Raw genomic sequence first — 21,410 nt, forward strand, 5'->3', positions numbered from 1 at the left:
TATCTCAGTACACATATCTTAACCATTGCACAAGGGGGGTTTCCAAACTGCTATTCCCTGTTATCTGCTAAGTTGCAGTTTCCCAGAAACTAACTGACCTTTCTTGAAACTTCCTAGTTTTTTTAGCAGGTAAATTTTCAGAAGTCCTTCAATATTAGTTTATAATATATATAATATAAATATATATAATAGATGTCATGTAGTTCATAGACACATTTCTAAGTACGTATTTACTTATTCCCTCCCACTCTCCCCTCCTCTCTCCTTCCCTTCCTTCTTTCCTTCCTTCCTTCCCTAATTCCATCCTTTCTTTTTTAATTTTTGCCATAACATATTTTTTGCATTAATTTTTTTTATTGTTGTAACATTTTGTTTTGAACATCAAACACTGCATCAAAATGAGCCATTCATTTTAAGACAATTGTCTTTACCATAACTAAGAGTACTGTACTGATGTTTATAATTAATTTTTGACAACTTAAAAGTTATTAGTGGCATTGCTGTCTAATAATCAAATACTTTATCAGAGGCTGAACATAATTATTAAATTAAAAGAACAAAGTTCTCCCCTCCCCCTTTCTTACCTTCAAAGCAAACTGAAAAAGCAGTTTTCACCTGGAAGAGCACTCATTTTAACTAATACCTAACCAGTTGTATTAAACTTCGAATGCTCTATTTAAAAAAAAAAAAAAAAAAGAGGCAGGGGAAACAAAGCTTTGCAGAGTGAATATGATGACACTTGTCAAACTCCCTGGAAGAATCTGTTTTCGCCAACTTGCAAAAAGAAGAGGAGCTTCCTGTTTTCTAACAGTTTCTTCTTGAAAAGGTCTTGCCTGCACACCTTCAAGAGCAAACAGCTGCAGGGCTGTGTGCACAGGCCCGGGGCCAGGCGGCCGCTGAGGGGCAGACAGGCTTTCCAGTCTCTGTCACCTTGCTTCCTCAGCTGTTCCACCGATGACTTTAGGACGTCTCATTAGTTTTTCCCTTTTCCAACTGAAAATTATGAAATGTTAAGCACAGCAAAATAGTCCTTGAATAAGGGTTCAGTTTGCCCACTCCAGGTCTGTCAAGCCCCTCACACACCACACCAGTACACACCTCAACACAGGGACATGAAAGCTAATACTAACACCACACTGAACTGGAAAGGGGTAAAGGGGTTGTCACCGATGGAGCGGCCGACTGACTGATTCAGTAGAGCCCCATCTGCCTGCAACCTCACCCACCAGAGGCCAGCCTAGGGTGATGCTTCAATTCACCATCCTGAGGTTTGTGTACAAACACACTCGAGAGCCATAACATATTTTTAAAAGTATTTGAAAGCAAGATTTATTAGAGTCAGAGACCTCCAGCCACAGTGGCATGGAGGGGAGCTCCAAGAGAGGCAAAAACCAAAGAGGCTGGTGGTACTCGGATTTTTAAGCACAATTTTGGGGAATAAAAAAACTTAGTAGCTTGCCATTCAGCTACAAAGTGAAGACAAACCCATCAAAAGACATGATTTGCAAGCCAAGCTTTTTACCCTCTCTGGCTTGCTCAAGATAAAACAAAAGAGGCATCACAAGGGTGGGATATCTAATTTGCTTTACAATAAACTGAGAGCTCAGAAGGATGGATTCACCACAACCTTGCTATTCTCATGGTAAGATTAGAAATTCCTAGGCTGGCACACCGGGTTCTAGTCCTGGTCGGGGCGCCAGATTCTGTGCCAGTTGCCCCTCTTCCAGGCCAGCTCTCTGCTGTGGCCAGCTCCTGCCTTCTGATCGGTGCGGTGTGCCGGCCGCAGTGCACTGGCCGTGGCGGCCATTGGAGGGTGAACCAATGGCAAAAGGAAGACCTTTCTCTCTCTCTCACTGTCCACTCTGCCTGTCAAAAAAAAAAAAAAAAAGATTAGAAATTCCTAAGGAAGAGGGCAGGCACTTTTAATCTTTCTGCACCCCCCTTTCCTCCAGGACCATCCTGAATGCCTATTAATCATATTAAGCCTTTTGGGTTTCCTTGATGGCAGATCACAGTGTAAAGCAGCCGTTAATTGGCCTGCCACCTATCTTTACGTTGCTCCTGATGCCCAGGTTGCTCCTTTTCCACTTGGTTTCTGGTAAAGTAGACCAGGGTTGCAGCTTTTAATGTCAGCCAAGAGGGTGCTCAGTCCCATCCCTAATCTTTGGTGGCCTGAGCTAGAAATCTATACTCACAGACATGTTCTGATAGTGGTTTTTCTGTAAGGTAGACGGTGCCCATGAGGAAAGCTATGTCCTCACTTTAACATCAAACACACAGATTGCCTTAGGCAACCTGTCTATAACTTTTGAAGTTATTAGTAGAACTTTTTATCTCTCTTAGTTTGGCTTGAAAAGGGAGGTCTTGTCTGTTTACTGTACCCAGCCATAACATTTTTAATTTATAGTCACAGGCTCAATGCTCCACCAGATAAAGAGTTCAACAAGTCATAATAGGAATGTCACTGTTCAACAGGAATATGAACAAGAATTGTAAACGATGATCAAACCCCAACCTAGCAGTTTTTCTTATGTCTGTGTCTTCTCATTACCCTTAGTTCAAAATAATCCTTATGCCATATTTTTGGCATATATTTTGTATAATGTGGCAAAAATCCTCATGATGCATATTTTGGGATGTCATATTATGCCACATGTCAGTTTTCTCTGCTGATAGTAGTACAATTTAGAATTTTTTTGTCTCCTTCTATGAAGGGAAGCCAGTATATGCTCTTACCAATATTTAAAACAATGCAAAATTTTAGCTCTTGGCAAAATCTTTGTTTTTTTTTTTCTCCCCTATTCCTTGCTAGTATAATCCAAATGATTTTTTTTCAATCACAAATTGCATCTTAAATCAATCAGACACAGTACAGTTAAGAAACGACTCATTCAGCAGGTAGAAAGAGGACCCAATACACTTTATTTTGTATTTTAATTAAATCACTAAATACCAGCTCTGTTATATCTCCCTTGATTTATCTAAAATTATCTGAAATGCTTGAATGACCTTTACAGTGTGTCTGAGTGTTTTTGAGTTTTTATTTGGCATATAAGTCAGCCATAAAAATTAGTATTATTTTAGAGCCTAAGAGAGCAAAGATATCATTCTAGGTCTGAATAATTTCTGTGTGTAGTAACTTGGAATTTAATACATACTTGACCTGTTCAGTCTTTGCATTGGTTATTCACCAATACCAGCATCTGCCTATGATACATCTCCTTGTGTGTAATTAAACCTAATGAAAAATTGCCTTAAGAACTCCTTGTACATTGTTCACTCTGAAGTTTGTAGCTGATAAAAATTTTAGACCTCTTGATAATATAAATACACACATACATGTAAATGAAGTGGTACTAAGAGGAAAAATTCCAAAGTAAATCAGACTTACAAGCTAAGAGGTGCTTGTTTTTAATCATATACTTATTTATTTTTAATATTTTGTTTAAATACAGTATACATACCAAGAACTGCCTGTAAGTATACAGATCAATAAGTTTTTTTTTTGTCATCTGATCACACTTACAACCAACACCCAAATTAAACATAAATCATTACTAGTACCCTGAGACCTTACTATTCCCCACCCATTTCTTTTTTTTAACCCATAAAATAAGAATTGATGGACCCCAAGTTTGGGATTCCAATGCGCTCGGGTGGTCGCCCAAAGACCCAAACTCCAGACTGGTAGATGCAAAAGCAAGAGGATTTTTATTAGGCGTTTGCGCAAACGGGCTCCCTGTCACCAGAGGCGAAGAGAAGCCCCGAGCAGCAGTTACAAGCATCTTTTAAAGGCAAAAACCACAGGATTAACATATTTCACGGGGTTTGGCTTGATTGGTTAGTTTAAAGGTTACCATGGGTACTCATTGGGTCCTTTTAGATGGGGAGTGGCTGCCCCAGGCAGGGGTTAGGGGGCTATTTTCTCGAAATACCCGCGGAATGTTCTGCCCGTTAATCTCGGTGGAACATCTGGGAAGGGCGTCTGTGAAACCTGCCTGGGATCGGGCCCAGTTCCTGGTTCTCAGGCTTAGTTCCTTGTTTTTAGTTTGGCAACATTTTTACCCCCAACCGTTAGCAAGCAAAGCTGATGTGAACAGAAGCAAGAGATCTGCAATTAGCTCTTAGCCACACTTGCCATAAAGCACACCAAACACCAGAGTAAGGGTCCCTCGGGTTTTTCAGAATATATTGTCATTTATGTGATGTGATTCAGTGAAGCAATATTTATAACTATATAGCAAATGTTTTGACTCTACATAGTTTTTAATACTCTCTCTGTTAACTACCCTAAATAAGAAAAAATATATTTTTTGAGGTTTGGTTTGTTTTACTTAGCATAATTATTTCTAGTTGCATCCATTTTGTTGCAAATGTATTTCATTCTTTTTTACTGCTGAATAGTATTACATCTTGTATGTATACCACATTATCTTTTTTCCAATCATCAGTTGAAGGACATCCAGATTGATTTCATATCTTAGCTATTGTGAGTTGCACTGCTATAAACATGAGAATGCATGTAACTCTTTCTTTACTGATTTTGTTTCCTTCGGATTTGTACCCAGGAAAGAAATAGCTAGGTCATATGATACATCTATTTTCACATTTCTGAGAAATCTACATACTGTCTTTGATAATGGTTGTACTAGTTTACATTCCAAGTAAGAGTGAGAATGTATTAGGGTAGCTTTTATCTCCACATGCTCCCCAACGTTTGTTATTTTTTATATATTTTTTATTTTTTGAATGATAATCATTCTAACTGGGATGAGATGATACCTCATTATGGTTTTTATTTGCAGTTCCCTGATGGTTAGTGATCCTGAGCATTTTTCATTTGTCTGTTTGCCATTTGTATTTTATCATTTGAAAAATGCTGTTCATATCTTTTGCCCATTCCTTAACTGGGTGGTTCATTTTGTTGTTTTTGAGTTTCTGGAAGTCCTTATAAATTCTGGATATTAATCCTTTATCAGATATGTATTTTACAAATATTTTCACCCATTCTGTTGGTTGCCTCTTTACTTTGTTAGTTTCCTTTGTTATTGAAGAAGTTTCTTAGCTTTGTGTAATCCCATTTGTCCAGTATTGCTTTTATTCTTTGTGCTTCTGGAATCTTATCTGAGAAGTAGTTACCTAGGCCAATGCTCTACAACATGTCCCCTATGTTTTCCTCTACTAATTTGATGGTTTCAGGTATTAGGTTTAGATCCATGATCCATTGTGAATTGATTTTTCTATAGGATGTATGCTAGAGGTTTGTTTAAAACTTCTGCTTGTAGAATCCAATTTTCCCAATGACATTTGTTGAAAAGGCTGGCCTTTCTGCAGGGATTGATTTTAGCTTGTTTGTCCAAGATTAGCTGGTTGTTGATGTGTGGTTTAATTTCTGGTGTTTCTATTCTGTTACATTGTTCCACATGTCTATTTTTGTGCTAGTACCAGACTATTTGATTATAACAACCTTGTAATATGTTTTGAAATCTGGCTTTATTTTTATTGTTTAAGATTGATTTGGTTATTCAGAATCTTTTATGTTCCCACATGAATTTGGTATTGTCTTTTCTAGTTCTGTGAAGAATGTCCTTAGTCTTTTGATGGAATCACATTTAATCTATAAATTGCTTTGGGTAGTATGGACATTTTGATATTAGTTCTTCCAATCCACACACATGGAATATTTTCCCATTTTTGTGTCTTCTTTCATTAATGTTTTGTAATTTTAATTGTATAGACCTTTCATATCCTTGGTTAAATTTTTTCCAAGGTGTTTAAATTTTTTGGAACTGTTTTGAATGAGACTGACCAGACAATTTTTTTTCTCATTCTGAACATTGTTAGTGTATAAGAATGCTATTGATTTTTGTGTGTTGGTTTTATAACCTGCAAATTTACCGAATGCTCTTATGAGTTTCAATAGTCTCGTAATGGAATAGTGGAATCTTTTGGTTCCCATATATAAAGGATCATGTCATCTACAAACAGGGACAATTTGACGTCTTCCTTTCCAATTTATATCCTTTTGATTTCTTTTTCTTGTCCAGTGGCTTTGGGCTAAAGCTGCTGAACTGTATTGAATAATGAAGCTGAGAATGCACATATTTGTCAGGTTCTGCATCTTAGTGGAAATCCTTCCAGCTTTTCTCCATTCAATATGTTGCTGGCTGTGGGATTCTCACATATTGACTTGATTGTGTTGTGGTATGTTCCTTCTATATCCATTTTTTAAAGAAGTTTTTATCATAAAATGATATATTCTAGCAAATATTTTCTATGATTCCACAAATCAATATAAAAACCATATTAGTCATATATTTAGATTCATTAACATTTGTTTTATAAAACTGAGTGCCCTAGAATTGATTGTGAATACATTTACTATAGTCATATATTCTTGTAGAATTAGTCTCTTAATCATTATTACATAACGACTTTCTGTGTCTCCTTTAAGTTTTTGTCTTCAAATTTATTTTTTTCTGATATGAGTTCCACTACTCTTGCTCATTTTTTGTTTCCATTTGCATGGAATATCTTTTTCTACCATTTCACTTTCAGTCTGTGTGTATCTTTAGGGTAAAGTATGTTTCTTGTAGGCAGCAAAAAGGTGGCTCTTGCTTTTAATCCATTCAGCCAGACTATATCTTTTAAGTGGAGAATTCAAGGTTGTTATTGATATGTAAGACTTGGTCCTACCATTTTTCCGTAAATATTTCTGTAGTTTCTTTTTTAATCTGTTTTGTTTTTTTACTAGGAGGTTTTCTGCCTTAACATTCTTTCATGATGCTGATTATTTTTATCTGTTTTTATAAGTAGTATATCCTTAAATATCAATTATAAGTAGTATATCCTTAAATATCAATAAATGGTTGTGTCATGAAAAATTCTTTTAATTTTTGTTTGTCTTGATGGTCTTTACTTCACCTTTATTTATAAATGAGATCTTCACTGGGTAAAGTATTCTGGGTTCAGTTTTTTTCTTTTAGGACTTTTGGACTATATCTCCCCATTTTCTCCTGGCCTATAGAGTTTCTGTTGAGAAATCTGCTGTCAATCTGCTGGGAGTTCTTTTAAAGGTAACCTAACATTTCTCTCACAAATCTCAGGATATTCTCTTTATGTTTTACTTTTGAAAATTTTCTTTAATATGTTATAGCGAGGATCTTTTCTGATCATACTTATTTGGGGTTCTATGTGCTTCCTGTAATTGGATGTTCATATCTTTCTCTAAATTGGAGAATTTTTCTGCTGTTATTTCACTGAATAAGTTTTCTAACTCATTATTTTTTTGCATAACTTCAGGAACTCCTAAGACTCATATATTTGGTTATTTCATGGTATTTCAAGATCCTGAGTATATTTTTTGGTCTTTTAAATTTTTTCTAGTGTTTGTGTGTGTGTCTGTGTGTGTTTGACTGAGATATTTCAAAAGACCTATATTCAAGATTTGATATTCTTTTTTCTATGTCTCCAAGTCTGTTATTAAAGCTTTCCACTGTATTTTTTTTTAACTTAAGGAATATTTAATTTCTGATATTTCAATTTAGGTTTTCTCTTTTTTTTTTTTTTGACAGGTAGAGTGGATAGCGAGAGAGAGAGAGACAGAGAGAAAGGTCTTCCTTTTTGCCATTGGTTCACCCTCCAATGGCCGCTGTGGCCGGCGCATCTCGCTGATCCGAAGCCAGGTGCCAGGTGCTTCCCCTGGTCTCCCATGCGGGTGCAGGGCCCAAGGACTTGGGCCATCCTCCACTACCTTCCCGGGCCATAGCAGAGAGCTGGCCTGGAAGAGGGGCAACCGGGATAGAATCCAGTGCCCCAACTGGGACTAGAACCTGGTGTGCCGGTGCCACAAGGCGGAGGATTAGCCTGTTAAGCCACGGCGCCAGCCTCAATTTAGGTTTTCTTAAGTATCTCTATCTCTTTGAGAATTTCTTGTTCATGTCACATACAAATTTCCTTATTTAACTGCTTCATTGTGTTTTTTGAGTAACATTATAATCATTCTTTTGAATTCCTTTTCAAGAATGTCATCAACTTCCTCTTCATAGTTCAATATTAATGTATTATTGTGGTTTTTTTTTGGGGGGCGTCATAGTGCCTTCCTTGTTCATGTTGTTTTGTTTTTCTATATTGATTTTTACAAATTCCGGGGATCACTTGTTATCTCTGGGGGTGGATTTTTTTTCATGAAAGGCTTTCTTCTTGGAAATGTGCCTCTGTGGCTTGGTGGAAGGCCTGAGGCTTACACGGGAGTCCTTGGGGTGTGTACTCATTGGGGTCAGAGGGTTCTGATCAATAATTGTGGGTCAGGCAAGAGTCCAGAACGACACCCAAGTTGGTTGTGATGTAATACCGTTAGCTACAGTCAGTAGTGGAGGAGATGTTGGAGCTAGCTACTGTGTAAATTTTAGCTCTTCTCTGTGCCACGATGAACTGTCTGATTCATGAATTAGAGTGAGTTCATGGTAGCCACACGCCCCACCAACCCAGGTGCACATCCCTCCAACCCCGGCACATGTACCATACAGACCATTGACCCACTCCATTTTTTGCCTCATGAACCCTCCACAAAATCTGACCCTAGTATACTGGATGTTCTGCGTTTCCCATCAGACCACATGAATGTACAGGAAACCAACCACAATCTTGTACCTTTCAGCTCGATGAAGTAAGACCAGAACTCTAACAGTCACAGGGTGCAGGGGTTCTGCTTTCGGCCCTGTATGCTGCCGCAGCCTGGGTGCAAACTGCCTGTGATTCCTCAAGCCAGGACAGAAATCAGCTGCAGTACCACCTCAGCAAATTAAGCCTGGCACTTTGGTGATGGGGGTGGGAGGGAAGCAATATGGCCTCTCTTCAAGGAGCAAAGTGGTTGCTCAGCCCTGTGCCAGCTCCCCAGGCCAGACTCAAAGCCAGTGAGGAGCCTGAAATTCTCCCTCAGTCAAAGACACCAGTGATGGGCGCTTCATTGGCCTCCTGTAATCTTGCCCTGGGAAGATGGCACTTCCCAGCCAGATGTCAACCATGTATTTGTGGGAGTTGTTGGTGGCATGTGGCCAGCAACTGCGTGTATATTCTCTCTCCTCACTAATCCAGTCAGTCTATATTCTGTTCTGTCCCTTCTCCACTGAAAATTTCTCTCAGTCAGTCTCCTGGGAATGTGATCCTTCTCTTTTTTACCCTTGTTATCTTTCTGTGGCTGAGATTAGTATCACTTGTCACTATTCAGCCATCTTGGTTCATGACTATGTTTATTTTTGGAGTATTTGTTTTTCATTGAGACATTTACCATTTAGGAATGTAAGACAAAGCGTGAACTTGACCTGAAAAGTGAAGTTAGTTATTCACCAAAGACAATGATGAAACCTAAAAATATGTAGTCTAGTACCAATCCAAGGGTATCAGAACAATTATGTGTGATACAGCCACATTTTAGCCCAGCCCTCTAACAGCTACTTGACCAACATATAATCTTCTTTAAATTTAGTAGACCCAGCAATTGAAATTTGGTATAGTTCCAAATTTTGTCCCCAAGTTATGGCTAGTGGAATATTTTTGGTAAACTAAAAAAATTTGACTGTCTATATCTCACTCCTAGCGATTGTGACTCAGCTGATTTGGGGCTGGGAAGACTTAGGCTTTGGAATCCTTAAAAGATCTCACAATGATTCTGAGGGGCAGGCCGTTTGGGAACCATAAACAAAGTTTCATATAGTCTTCTTTTGGTGTTCATTTATTTAACTAGCATTTGTGAAAATTCACTTCTGGGCCAAGTGTTATATTAAGTCCTGGGAAATTGGAACAAAAAACAGACTAACTCTTAAGGATCTCAGTGCAATGGTGAAAATGAACCAGAAATCAACATATTGTGAGGGGCCTGTGGTTTGGCACAGTAGATTGATCCTCTGCCTGAGGTGCTGTCATCCCATATGGGCGCCAGTTCTAGTCCTGGTGGCTCCTCTTCCAATCCAGCTCTCAGCTATGGCCTGAGCAAGTAGTAGAAGATGGCCCAAGTCCTTGGGCCCCTGCATCCATGTGGGAGATCTGGAAGAAGCTTCTGGCTCCTGGCTTTGGATTGGCACAGCTTTGGCCTTTGTGGCCATTTGGGGGAGTGAACCAGCAGAATGAGGACCTTTCTTTCTGTCTTTCCAAACTCTACCTCTCAAATAAATAAATAAAGAAAATCTTTAAAAAAAAAAGTATATTGTGCTAACTGCTACAGGAAGGGCAGAGGGTAAGTCACCATGACTGAGAGCAGTGTTGGAAAGAAAATAACAGCAAAGGAAAAGCTATAGAGTTGGTCTGATCCTTGAACTGAAAAGAAAAAGAACAGGTAGAAGAGAAGGGAAGGACCATTCTAGAAAAAAGGAGCATGCATAAAAACATGTATACATTAGAAATCAAGGTGCAACCGGGGGCTGATGCTGTGGCGCAGTAGGTTAAACTTCTGCCTGCTATGCTAGCATCCCATATGGGCACCGATTCTGATTGCTCCTCTTCTGATCCAGGTCTCTGGATAATTTTCCAAAGTACCATTTACTCACGGTGTGCCACATACTGCTTTGCTCATATTTTATTGTTTGTTCTCATCTCAATGCCATAACGTAAATAATGGTGTTATTCTGGGGGAGCAGGAAAGACTAACCTCAGAAGCAGTCAAATTGCACTTCTTATTCATTTGATAAGCTGGACTTGTTTTATTTACTTAATTCTCAGCACCTCATCTTTGAAGTGAGGATAATAATTCTCAACTCATAGGATTTGGGGGGGGGCGTTAATTGAGATGATGGACATAAATAATGCCTTGCATATGAGAAGAACTCAGTGTATATTAACTGTTGCTGGTCTTACTATTGCTCATCCCATTTTACATGTGAAGAAATTTGGGATCAAAGAGATCTAGTAATTCTCTTAAGATCACACAGCTTAGGCATGACAGAGCCAGGATTCAACCCCATGTTCCAATTATTCCATGAAATACAGATCACAGGATTTAATAGAATGAAATTCAAATATAACACTTTAGTAAGACAGAATGTGTTTTCAGAGAAAACATAATTGGAGAAATAATATTGTCAGATTATCCTCTGGTTTGAATGAAAGATAAAATTTGAGAGAGACCAAGAGAGAGTGTGGGGGAGAGAGAAAGAGAGAGAAAAGGAAGGATGGGAGGGAGGGAGGGAGGAACGGAAGGAGGGAGGGAGGGAGGAAAAGAAGGAAGGAAGGAAGGAAGGAAGGAAGGAGGGAGGGAGGGAGGAAAGGAAGGAAGGAGGAAAGGAAGGAAGGAAAGGAGGAAGGAGGGAGGGAGGGAGGAAAGGAAGGAAGGAAGGAGGGAGGGAGGGAAGGAAGGAAGGAAGGAAGGAGGATATATCTATATCTATATCTATATCTATATCTATATCTATATCTATATCTATATCTATATCTATATCTTGTCTCAGATTCCCCACCTGCCCATAGGTCTGGAGTTCTCTGTAGCAGCACAACATGGCTAGAACAAGACTCCAGCAATAATCTTCAGCCCCCTTTCCTTAGGATGCATTGTAATCAGGGCTTCTAAAGCCCAAAACCTGGACCCTGTCATCAGGTCACAAATATAGGACTGAATTCTCACAGGCTCACTTAACAAGCACAATTCTCATATGTCATTGTGGTGACAATCTGATAGGACATGTGCTACATTTCTGAGAGAGTTTGCCTGAAAGTATCTAGCACTTTCTAAACTTTGCAATTTAAAGATTCAGCATGAAAATTAAAGTTAGCCCTAATAGTACAATCCTTGTTAATAATAGTTACTATTGTTGTGCTCTTTCTGTTTCCCATTAATTAAGCTAAACACCTTAGCTACATTGTTTCTTATGAAGCATATGACTGTGCTATGGGGTAGCTACATTACTACCTCCATTTTATAGCTAAAACAACCGAGCATTTTAACCAACACAATTACTTTCACCAGAAGTCCCTTTACAAAACATATTTTAAACATTCCCTTCCAGTGTTGGGATGATTTAAAATAACTACATCAGTCAAAGCATGGAATTATATTTATTTGATTACATTATGTAGGTACTATAATATCCCCATTTTCTCTGTATATTAGAGTGCTTCTTACTGCTGCAGTTCTCTTTCAGTTACTCAGCAATATATCAGAAAAGAGGTGAGATCTCTGAATTATTGGTTAAATTTCTTTCAGTAGTAGTGCTTATTTGGAAAAGATCTGTCCTTCTTCTTACCCCTTTACTGGAAAGTGTTCATAAGCACAGGTTTGATTACAGTTACCCTAAACACCCATTTTGAAATGTCTTTCATTCAATTGAGCAATATATTGGTTGCTCAATCATACTATCAAACTGAAAACAAGAGGAAAGAAAAGTCAACTTAACCTAACCCAAAAGGAGAACATGTTTTCCAGGATGAGAATGTGTCAAAGGCAGCATAGCATGTCTTAACTCCTCTGTGTAATCGGGGTCGTATCATGTGTTATGGGTAAGTTATCTATTTTGTAAGTTAGACCAAAGTGTGCTCCTTCAACTAACTGTGAAAGCAGACTTCAAAGCCCGTGAAACCTTATTATTCTAATTACCAACAAAAGGGGTTGATAAATGAATGATGAGGCTAGGTATCATTGTCATTAAATAGACCTCACTCAATTATTTATCCCTGGGTCTGGGGTTACAGCTCAGAGAACTGTGCATATTGTACCAGGGCTTGCTTGAGCTCTGAGATCCGGAGACAGGATTACACTCTTGGCAGGCAGCTTTTATTGAACGCAATTCAAGGGGATGATACATTTTTCAGTCAGACGTTTGGATGGTTTACATAGCTATTCAAAGTTCATGTACCAAAGCCTAATTTATTTTAGCCATATATAAAATCTCTTTAAATTATCCAGATAAATACAAATGTTTAGGAAAATGGGTTAACAATAGAAAAATATAATGATGTTTTCTGGCTTCTTAGTTTTCTGAGGTCTATTCTTTTTCTTTTTTCTTTTTTGGTCTTGTCGTACATCATGCACATGTAGTGTGATGTATATCAGTAAATGTTTGCCTTCATATCAGAAATCTTTTTTGAACTTTGTTTCTTATTGCACAATGAAAGATGTTAGTTTTATGGTTGAGAAATCTGTTATCATGGAGGAAGGGATTGGGTGATACTAATGTCTTTCATCCTGGAATCATGCCAGCTCGTTACAAAGGTCAACCCTGAAAATAATGGTAAGGGATATTCTGTCACTGAGTCACTGACCACCTTCAGCCCAATGTCCCATTTTCTAGGCTTACAAACTGGAAGTGTTTCTTCACATCCCACAAGCGTCAGTTTGGGGAATTGAGAATTTCTTCTTACTAACCAATTATTATGGCCCATTCCATGGCTCCTGGCCTTGTTTCAAAATCATCCTCAAAATCTCTCATGAGTTGCGACTAGTATCCATACTGGCCAGGACGGGCAGTGGAAAGCAGGAGTTGCTTGAATGGCTTGGATGTTCAGGAACATCTTTGGTATGAAATTTAAAGGGGAAGGGCCTCTCATAAAAATGGAAGCATTTTTTTTTTTTTTTGTTCTACTTAATACTATTGGTTGAACTCTGTAATTAACACACAATTATTCTTAGGTGTTTAAATTTAACTGAAGAGTGATCCCTATTAAATATGAGTGGGGAAAAAGAGAGGGAGGAGATGTACACTTTGGCACATGCTCAGTCGGACTTGCCCCTGATGGTAGAGTTAGAAACGTACCAGGAGATTCCAATTCAATCCCATCAATGCCATCTTACTAGTCAAAGTGATCAGTTTCAGTTCATAATTGATCATAATGATAGGATTAAGTGTCAAAGGGATCACATAAACAAGACTAGTGTCTGCTAGTACTAACTGATAGAATTAAAAAGGAGAGAACCGTCAACATGGGTAGCAGGATACACAGCAGATTCGTAGAATGGCAGATGCCCTAAACAGCAATCAGGCCTCAAAATCAGCCTTAAGGCATTCGGATCTGGCTAAAAAGCCCATGAGAGTTTCATAAGCATGGAAAGCCAAGACACTGTGGAAAAAAAAAAAAAAAAAACACCTAAATGAAAGATCTCTGAGTGAGATCCCAGTGGAAAGAACAGGCCATCAAAGAAGGAGGTACCTTTCTCTGAAGGGATGAGAAAACTCCCACTTTGACTATGGCCTTGTCTAAATAATTGAAATATGAATCTTGATGAAGAATGGGATAGGAGAGGGAGTGGGAGATGGGATGGTTGCTGGTGAGAGGGAGGTTATGGGGGGAAAAGCCACTATAATCCAAAAGTTGTTTTTGAAATTTACATTTATTAAATAAAAGTAAAAAAAAAAAAAGAAGCAAAAAAATATCAGCTGTGAATGGGAGTGACTTTTCTAGGCTGAGGTAGGGGGCAGTCCAGGGAGAGTGGGGTAGCTGGTGAGTGAAGTGTGCATTTCTAAGCTGCTTGTTTCAGCTGAATAATTTTCTACATTCACCTTGTGTTTCTCATGGACAAACTACACAAAATCAAACCCGAAACTTGAGTTGTACTCAAATTGTTCTGAAATATGCCAATCATGTTGGAGCAAATTTGTGGTTGCAAAACAAGTGTTAGAGCGGAATTGACTGTGTTATAATCTCCTCTTTAAAACTTTTCTTGTCCTTGGTCTCATTTCATGCTTGCTACCACCTCAGCCGCAGGGAAGCAATTGCCAGACCATTTGATTGTTGGGAAATTCTGACCTGTTAAGAACCATGCAATGACTGAGGGCACCTGTGCCACACCTTGCATGAATCTGTGCACATCTTGGACAAGTACATTTTCCTCTGAAAAACAGGACATTCATTAATGTAGGCACAGGAAATGTACACAAGGTCATGGAGACAGATCACAGAGGCTGGATTCAAACCTGTCTCCCGATCTTCTGTTGAGAAGCTTCAGTTCAGTACTTTATCAAATGCTTGCTGGTGCCCTTTTCTCTCCTGTATTATCAATTTACCACACATAGCTAATGCAAAATTCACTGTTCATTGTGTGTTTCTAAAATTCCACCCATGAGAGCTTAGTTTATAATTTATTTTTAAAATATTTATTTATTTGAAAGGCAGAGAGAGAGAAAGAGAGAGAGGGAGACATATTCTTCCATCCACTGGTTCACTCTCCAAATTCCATCAAGAGCTGAGGCTGGGTCAAGCTGAAGCCAGGAAGCTGCAACTCAATCTAGTCTCCCATGAGGGTGGAAGGAATCCAGCTACTTAGGTTATCACCTGCTGCCTGTCAGGTTGTGTATTAGCAGGAAGTTGAGATTGGGAATGGAATAATGACATGAACCCAGGCTCTCTGATATATATGGGCATCCCAAGTGGTATCTTACTGGTTGTGCCAACTGCCCACCCCCACTTTATAAATTTTTATATAGCTATACTGAATATTTTAGAAGATGTAAAATGTTTTAGAAAGTGTTTTTTGACCAGACTTCCCAGCACAGAGGTCATGTCCAACATCAGGGTGTTTGTCAACTAGTCTGGTAATGTCACTCCATTTCTAGGAGGCTGTCAGATGAGTTTCAAAGACTAATGATAAAAGGTACATCCCAAAAATCTGGCAATGACTTTGTCTTTAAAGATAAATTGATGTAGGAAATGCAATTATTAGATAATTTCTGTTTACACTTACCCTAGGTTATATCAGCCAGCTGTATTTCCAGAAGATTTGAGCTTATTAGGTACCTCCTGTGGTCAAAGCAGTTCTCAATACTTTGGAAAACCTGATAAGAGGACAGGCTGTTGCCTCTGCTCTCAAGGAGCTGATCTGGGGGTTCTGTTTGATAACTGAGAAATATCCATCATGGCACTGATTTTTATGCCAGAAAGTATGTGTGTACAAGGGTACAGATGAGTAACAAGAGTTTGCTCTCTAGTAGTGGTTAAGTTGGCAGGTGTGCATTATTTCATGATTACTGTGTGTTGTAATTCCAGAATTTAGCATTGACACTAAGGAACTTTTTACAAAAAAAAAAAAAAAAAAAAACCTATGTTGAGCCTTTGTTTTTTTTTTTTTGTTTGTTTGTTTTTTTACTTACTTATTTATTTATTTATTTTGACAGGCAGAGTGGACAGTGAGAGAGAGAGACAGAGAGAAAGGTCTTCCTTTTTGCCGTTGGTTCACCCTCCAATGGCCGCCACGGTAGGCGCGCTGTGGCCGGCACACTGCGCTGATGCGATGGCAGCAGCCAGGTGCTTCTCCTGGTCTCCCATGGGGTGCAGGGCCCAAACACTTGGGCCATCCTCCACTGCACTCCCTGGCTACAGCAGAGAGCTGGCCTGGAAGAGGGGCAACCGGGATAGAATCCAGCGCCCCAACCGGGACTAGAACCCGGTGTGCCGGCGCTGCAAGGCGGAGGATTAGCCTAGTGAGCCGCGGCGCCGACCGAGCCTTCGTTTTTTAAGCTTTATAAGTTTATTTATAGTTATGTGTTGAAGGGTTTTCTTGTATGTAAAAACCACACATTCTAGGGGCTATCCAACTGACAATAGTACTGTTCCTATGGAGTCAACCAGGTTTGTGTTGTCTGTTCTGATCATGATGTCTGTCAGGTGGATAATATTCTCTCTCCAGCCCCTGAGAGGTGAAAACTCTTAGATTTTTGTATTTAAAGCATTCTTTACATGAATCAAGCAAGCAATTATGTAAATGACTGTCTTAGTCAGCTCAGGCTGATAAATTACCATAGATTAGGTGCCTTAAGCAGCACACATTTATTTCTCTCAGTTCTGGAGGCTGAAACTCCAAGGTCAAGGTGCTAGCATGGGTCTTCTTCCAGAATACAGAAAGCCAACTGCTAGCACCTTCATATAGTAGAAAGAGGACTGCTTAGCTCTCTGGTCTCTGGTTTCACTCTCATAATCTAATTACCTTCTAAAAGCCCCATCTCCAAATATCATTGCATTGGGATTAGATTGGAAATAAGAATTTTGGAGGACACAAACGTTCAGTCCATAGCAATGACCAAAGTTTCACCCTATCTGATGAATTAATGTTTTCTTTTATTTTATTTTAATACAGACACAAAGATACTAATGTGGCTACTGTAATGTATAAATGTTTGAGAACAATGTCAGAGTTTAAATTTAAATCCCACTTTGAATGTGAAACCAAAAGTACTCCTTTCCTTTTCTTCCCTCAACCCCGTTTGTTTCATAGTATGATTTTTCTGTGTTAAGTCATAATTGCTTTTATGAGATTAAATACCAGGTCAACAAGCATGTTCTGTGTCACTTTGTCCTAAACTCTCTGCCTTCTCTTTAAAGGGAGTTCTCAAAAAGGGAGGAGAGAAAAATGTTTTAAAATAAACATTCTTACTGCCAAAATATGATGTAAACTTCAGATTCAATTTATGTGTGGTAGAAATGAGAGTAATTAGTGTTCTCTTTTTTGACAGCATGAATTTCTTGCTTTTCAATGATTTCAGTTGATTAATAAGTGAGGCTAAAATACCTACTTTTCCTTACCCTAAACATGGACTGAAAGTCTTGTTTAGAATATTGATTAGGCTATCAAATATAGGTTAGTTTCACTTGTCAAGGGTATACAAGATCCAGAAGAAATAAGGTTATAGACATATTAAGTATAAATATCTCCTACGCCCTTATTATATTAATCTCACCCACCTTCTCCTATTACCTATTTTGTTTTATTTTTTCAGGGAAGCAAAAAAATTTGTGAGTGAAAATGAAGGTGCTCTTGGGAAAGGAAAAGGAAAGCGGTGGTTTGCTTTTAAGATGATGATGGCCAAGGTGAGTGTTTTCATAACTCAGTCTGGTCTATGCCAGATTGCACCCAAGAAGGACAACATGGGTTCTGTTCCAAGGGGTGAAAAAAGTGACACTTTATATATATATATATATATATATATATATATACACACACACACATGTATATATGTGTATATATATAAATCACAGGTAAGCATACTGTACAAAATGTTTAGTTGTGGTATTGAAAATTATTGGGAGATGGGGAGAGTTTAAAAATGAAAAAAATAGTCCTTCAAAGAAGTCAAATAAAAAATAATCCAAGAAGCATCGATATGAGGCAAAAGACTGGAGTGACTTTATCACTTCTGAATGAAAAAAAAATTTTTCCCTTTCATTTTCATTCTCTGCAAATTAAGGAGTTTTGGTTTACATTTTTCTCTCAAAATGTTTCCATGTTGCTGAGCCACAAAGCTTTTCTCTACCAGGAACATCAATTACACATTGGGTAGAAAATAAGATAAAAATAAATCAGATACTGATGCAAATATAAATTTTTGGCACAGAAAGAAGAGAAACCAACATTTATTTAGCAGTAGCTTTGTGCCAAGAACTGATTTTAAATCTTTTTATAAAGATATTTAATTCTAGAGTAAAGTAGATACATAGGTATTATCCCCCCTTATAAATGTTAACAATCGTAAGATAAATGAGTTCTATGAATAAAGTTCCTATATCTTATTTTTCTTGTGCATCTCTGTGTGTGTATTTACAATAGATTGTGTCTGCTCTTACCATTCAAATAGTGGAATCATATAATACTTATATTATATTCTGGCTTCTCTGATGTTCTATTACATTCATGAGATATATCCATGTTGTTGTGGGGGTTATATTTAATATTTATAATTTTTGTTGATGTATTGTATCATACATATAAAGTTATTACATATGAACACTTGAGCCCTTCTACTTTTTGGTAATCTTGAACTTCAGATTTTGCTTGTATGATTAGTTAGGCTCCATTAGTTAGGCCTGGCCATTTCTCAAATTGTCCTAGCATAATATGCACATATTCAGACTTATCTGCTCCATCCCATTCTTTCTAATGGTCTGCTATCTAAACCATGGATTACCTAATTTACTGTGGAGTAAAATGGAAGGAAAACCTTCTTGGAAATCAGTGTGTGATTTCTTACATCATGCCTTTCCATTTAGCTGACAACTCTGCCTGTACCAGAACGAAGCGTCCCATGTCATAGAACTAACTACCCTGTATCAAAATTGCCTATGTATACAATCTGCTCCAGTAGATCATAAGCCTTTCCAAGCAACAACTGTGTCTTGTTCATATTTCATTAATTCCTTCATGAAATGACTTAGTTAAATACATACTGTATGGCAATCACTTTTGCTAGTCAGTCCTGACTTCCTTATTATCTGATAGAATAAACATGTCATCTTGAGTGGTCAGCATATTTCCCATAAGCATTTAATATTTTGAAATAAATTGGTCAGGGTGTGATGGGGAATAGGGAAGCAAGTGAAACTTACTGCTTTCCTTGTTTTATGAAAAAATGGTTTTTGGTGCCATATAGATCTTTCCAAGACCCTTCTTTGTTACAGTTTTGGGTGGGTGTTAAACATCTTGACAAACTAAGAGGTTGAGCTTTACTATGCTCTGTGGCTTCCTTTTCAGAAATGGGCAAAATTTCTTCGTGATTTTGAGAACTTCAAAGCTGCTTGTGTCCCATGGGAAAATAAAATCAAGGCAATTGAAAGTAAGTGTTCACTGCATCATTAAATGGAGAAGGTTGTGTTAGATAGATGTCTCCAAACCTTACCAGAGGCCTTTTTTAGGTTGTGGACTATTGGAGGTGACTAAAGCCAAAAAAAAAAAAAAAAAAAAAAAAGAAATCCAAAAGCTTTTATGATTCCTTTGATCACTGTGAAACTTCAGTTGCATTTACCATGGACAGTGCTGGTGACTCCACCCATCATGTCCTGCTGTAAACCAAAACATTCTAATCTCTCTCGCATTCGCTCTCTCCGCCTCTTTAAAAACAAATCTTTTATTGATTTGAAATGAAGAGACACAGAAGGTGTGAGACCCCATCTGCTGGTTCACTACACAAATGCCCATAATGGTTAGGGAAAATGCCTCTAATGGCTGAGACTAAAGCTAGAACCAATCCAAGTCTCCCATATGAGAGGCGGGAGCCCAATAATTTGAACCATCACCACTGCCTTCCTGGATTCTGATGTGAGATGGGAGCATCCTAACTGGCATGTTACCTACTAGGTCAGATGTCCACCCCAACATTCTCATTCTGACCTGGCTTTCTCTCCTACATGGTAGGGAAGTCAGTGTTATATGTAATACTGTATGCAATGACATTGAGTCATATTATTTGACAATGACCATGACATTTAAATATATACTCTCATGAATGTTACACTATTATTTAAAAATGCTTTAAAAGAGTAAGGTGTGGCAGTCATTGTGGGGTGGGAAGTTAGGCTGCCACTTGTGACACTGGCATCCCATTTTAGAGTGCTGTTTGAGTCCATTGCTAATTCACTTCCAATCCAGCTCCACATTAGCAATGTGCCTGGGAACTCATGGAGGGTAACTCAAGTATTGGAATTGCTGCCACCCATGCAGGAAACCAGGATGGAGTTCCAAGCTCCTGGCTTCTGGCTTCAGCCTGGCCCAGACTTGGCTGCTGTGACCATTTGGGGAGTGAACCAGATGCTGGCTGAATTGGAAGCTAAGTAGCTAGGACTGGAACTGGTACTCTGACATGGGAAGCCAGCATCACAAGTGGCATCTTAACCCACTATGCCACATTGCCAGCCCCCAAACTTCATTTTCAAACCCCTGAAGTAGAAGAGCAATAATCATCCAGGACTTGCTATCAGAATATTGATATTATGCTTTCATTTTGTACAGTATGCACAGTGTACAATGAAGGAAAGAGAATCAAAAACCTATTTATTGCAGTATTTTAGGCTTGGAATAAAGCAAACAATCATTTAAAAATTGTAATAGAATAATAAATCATTTTGAAACATAATGAAAGTGTGAAGAAAAGGGGATAACATTTGAAAGAATTTTTAATACAATCTTGCCATATTCCTGTTTTTAAGTGATTTGACTAGGATCTGATTTTTATCCATCCCTCTGGTTCAAAGACCAGTTTTCTCCTAGTAAAATGTGGTGTTGCATCATTAAAAGGGAGGCTCCACATAGAGATAGTGTAGCCTATAGAAGTTTCCCTGACATGAGTGGGCATGTTTGTACTACCACTCAGTTCTCCATCTGTCATTATTAAATGGTAATGAATTAAAATACAGCAGCTCACCCTCCTACGCATTCCTTGTAGCATCCCTTTCTTGCTTTCTTGCTTTATTTTCTGCTTAACATTTATCACTACCTAGACTTAGAATTTTTAATTTAATTTTGTAATGTAGCCTCATTTCATTTTCATTTTTCTCAATAGGCGTGAAAGCAGTGTTTTTTTTTTTTTGTTTGTTTACTTACTCTTGGATCTCCCATTGCATTAGTAAATATATGTTGAATAAAATTACAGATGAATTCTCCAAATGTCTAGTATTCTGGGATATAGAAGAAGGAATTTAGATACTTCAAAAGGAATATACATTAT

The 21,410-nt window shown here is 38.2% G+C and overlaps 1 protein-coding gene across 1 annotated transcript in view; it reads left to right on the top strand.

Moving 5' to 3' along the window:
* TMC1 (transmembrane channel like 1) overlaps positions 1-21,410 on the top strand; it is a 539,504-nt gene that overhangs the window by 422,312 nt on the left and 95,782 nt on the right. Inside the window, exons 8-9 of the mRNA XM_062208413.1 lie at positions 17,694-17,784; positions 19,442-19,523. Of these exons, the coding sequence (XP_062064397.1) occupies positions 17,694-17,784; positions 19,442-19,523 (173 nt within the window). The remainder of the gene's footprint in view (positions 1-17,693; positions 17,785-19,441; positions 19,524-21,410) is intronic.

Source organism: Lepus europaeus, chromosome 12 (genome assembly GCF_033115175.1).
Source record: "Lepus europaeus isolate LE1 chromosome 12, mLepTim1.pri, whole genome shotgun sequence".
NCBI classification, from domain to species: domain Eukaryota; kingdom Metazoa; phylum Chordata; class Mammalia; order Lagomorpha; family Leporidae; genus Lepus; species Lepus europaeus.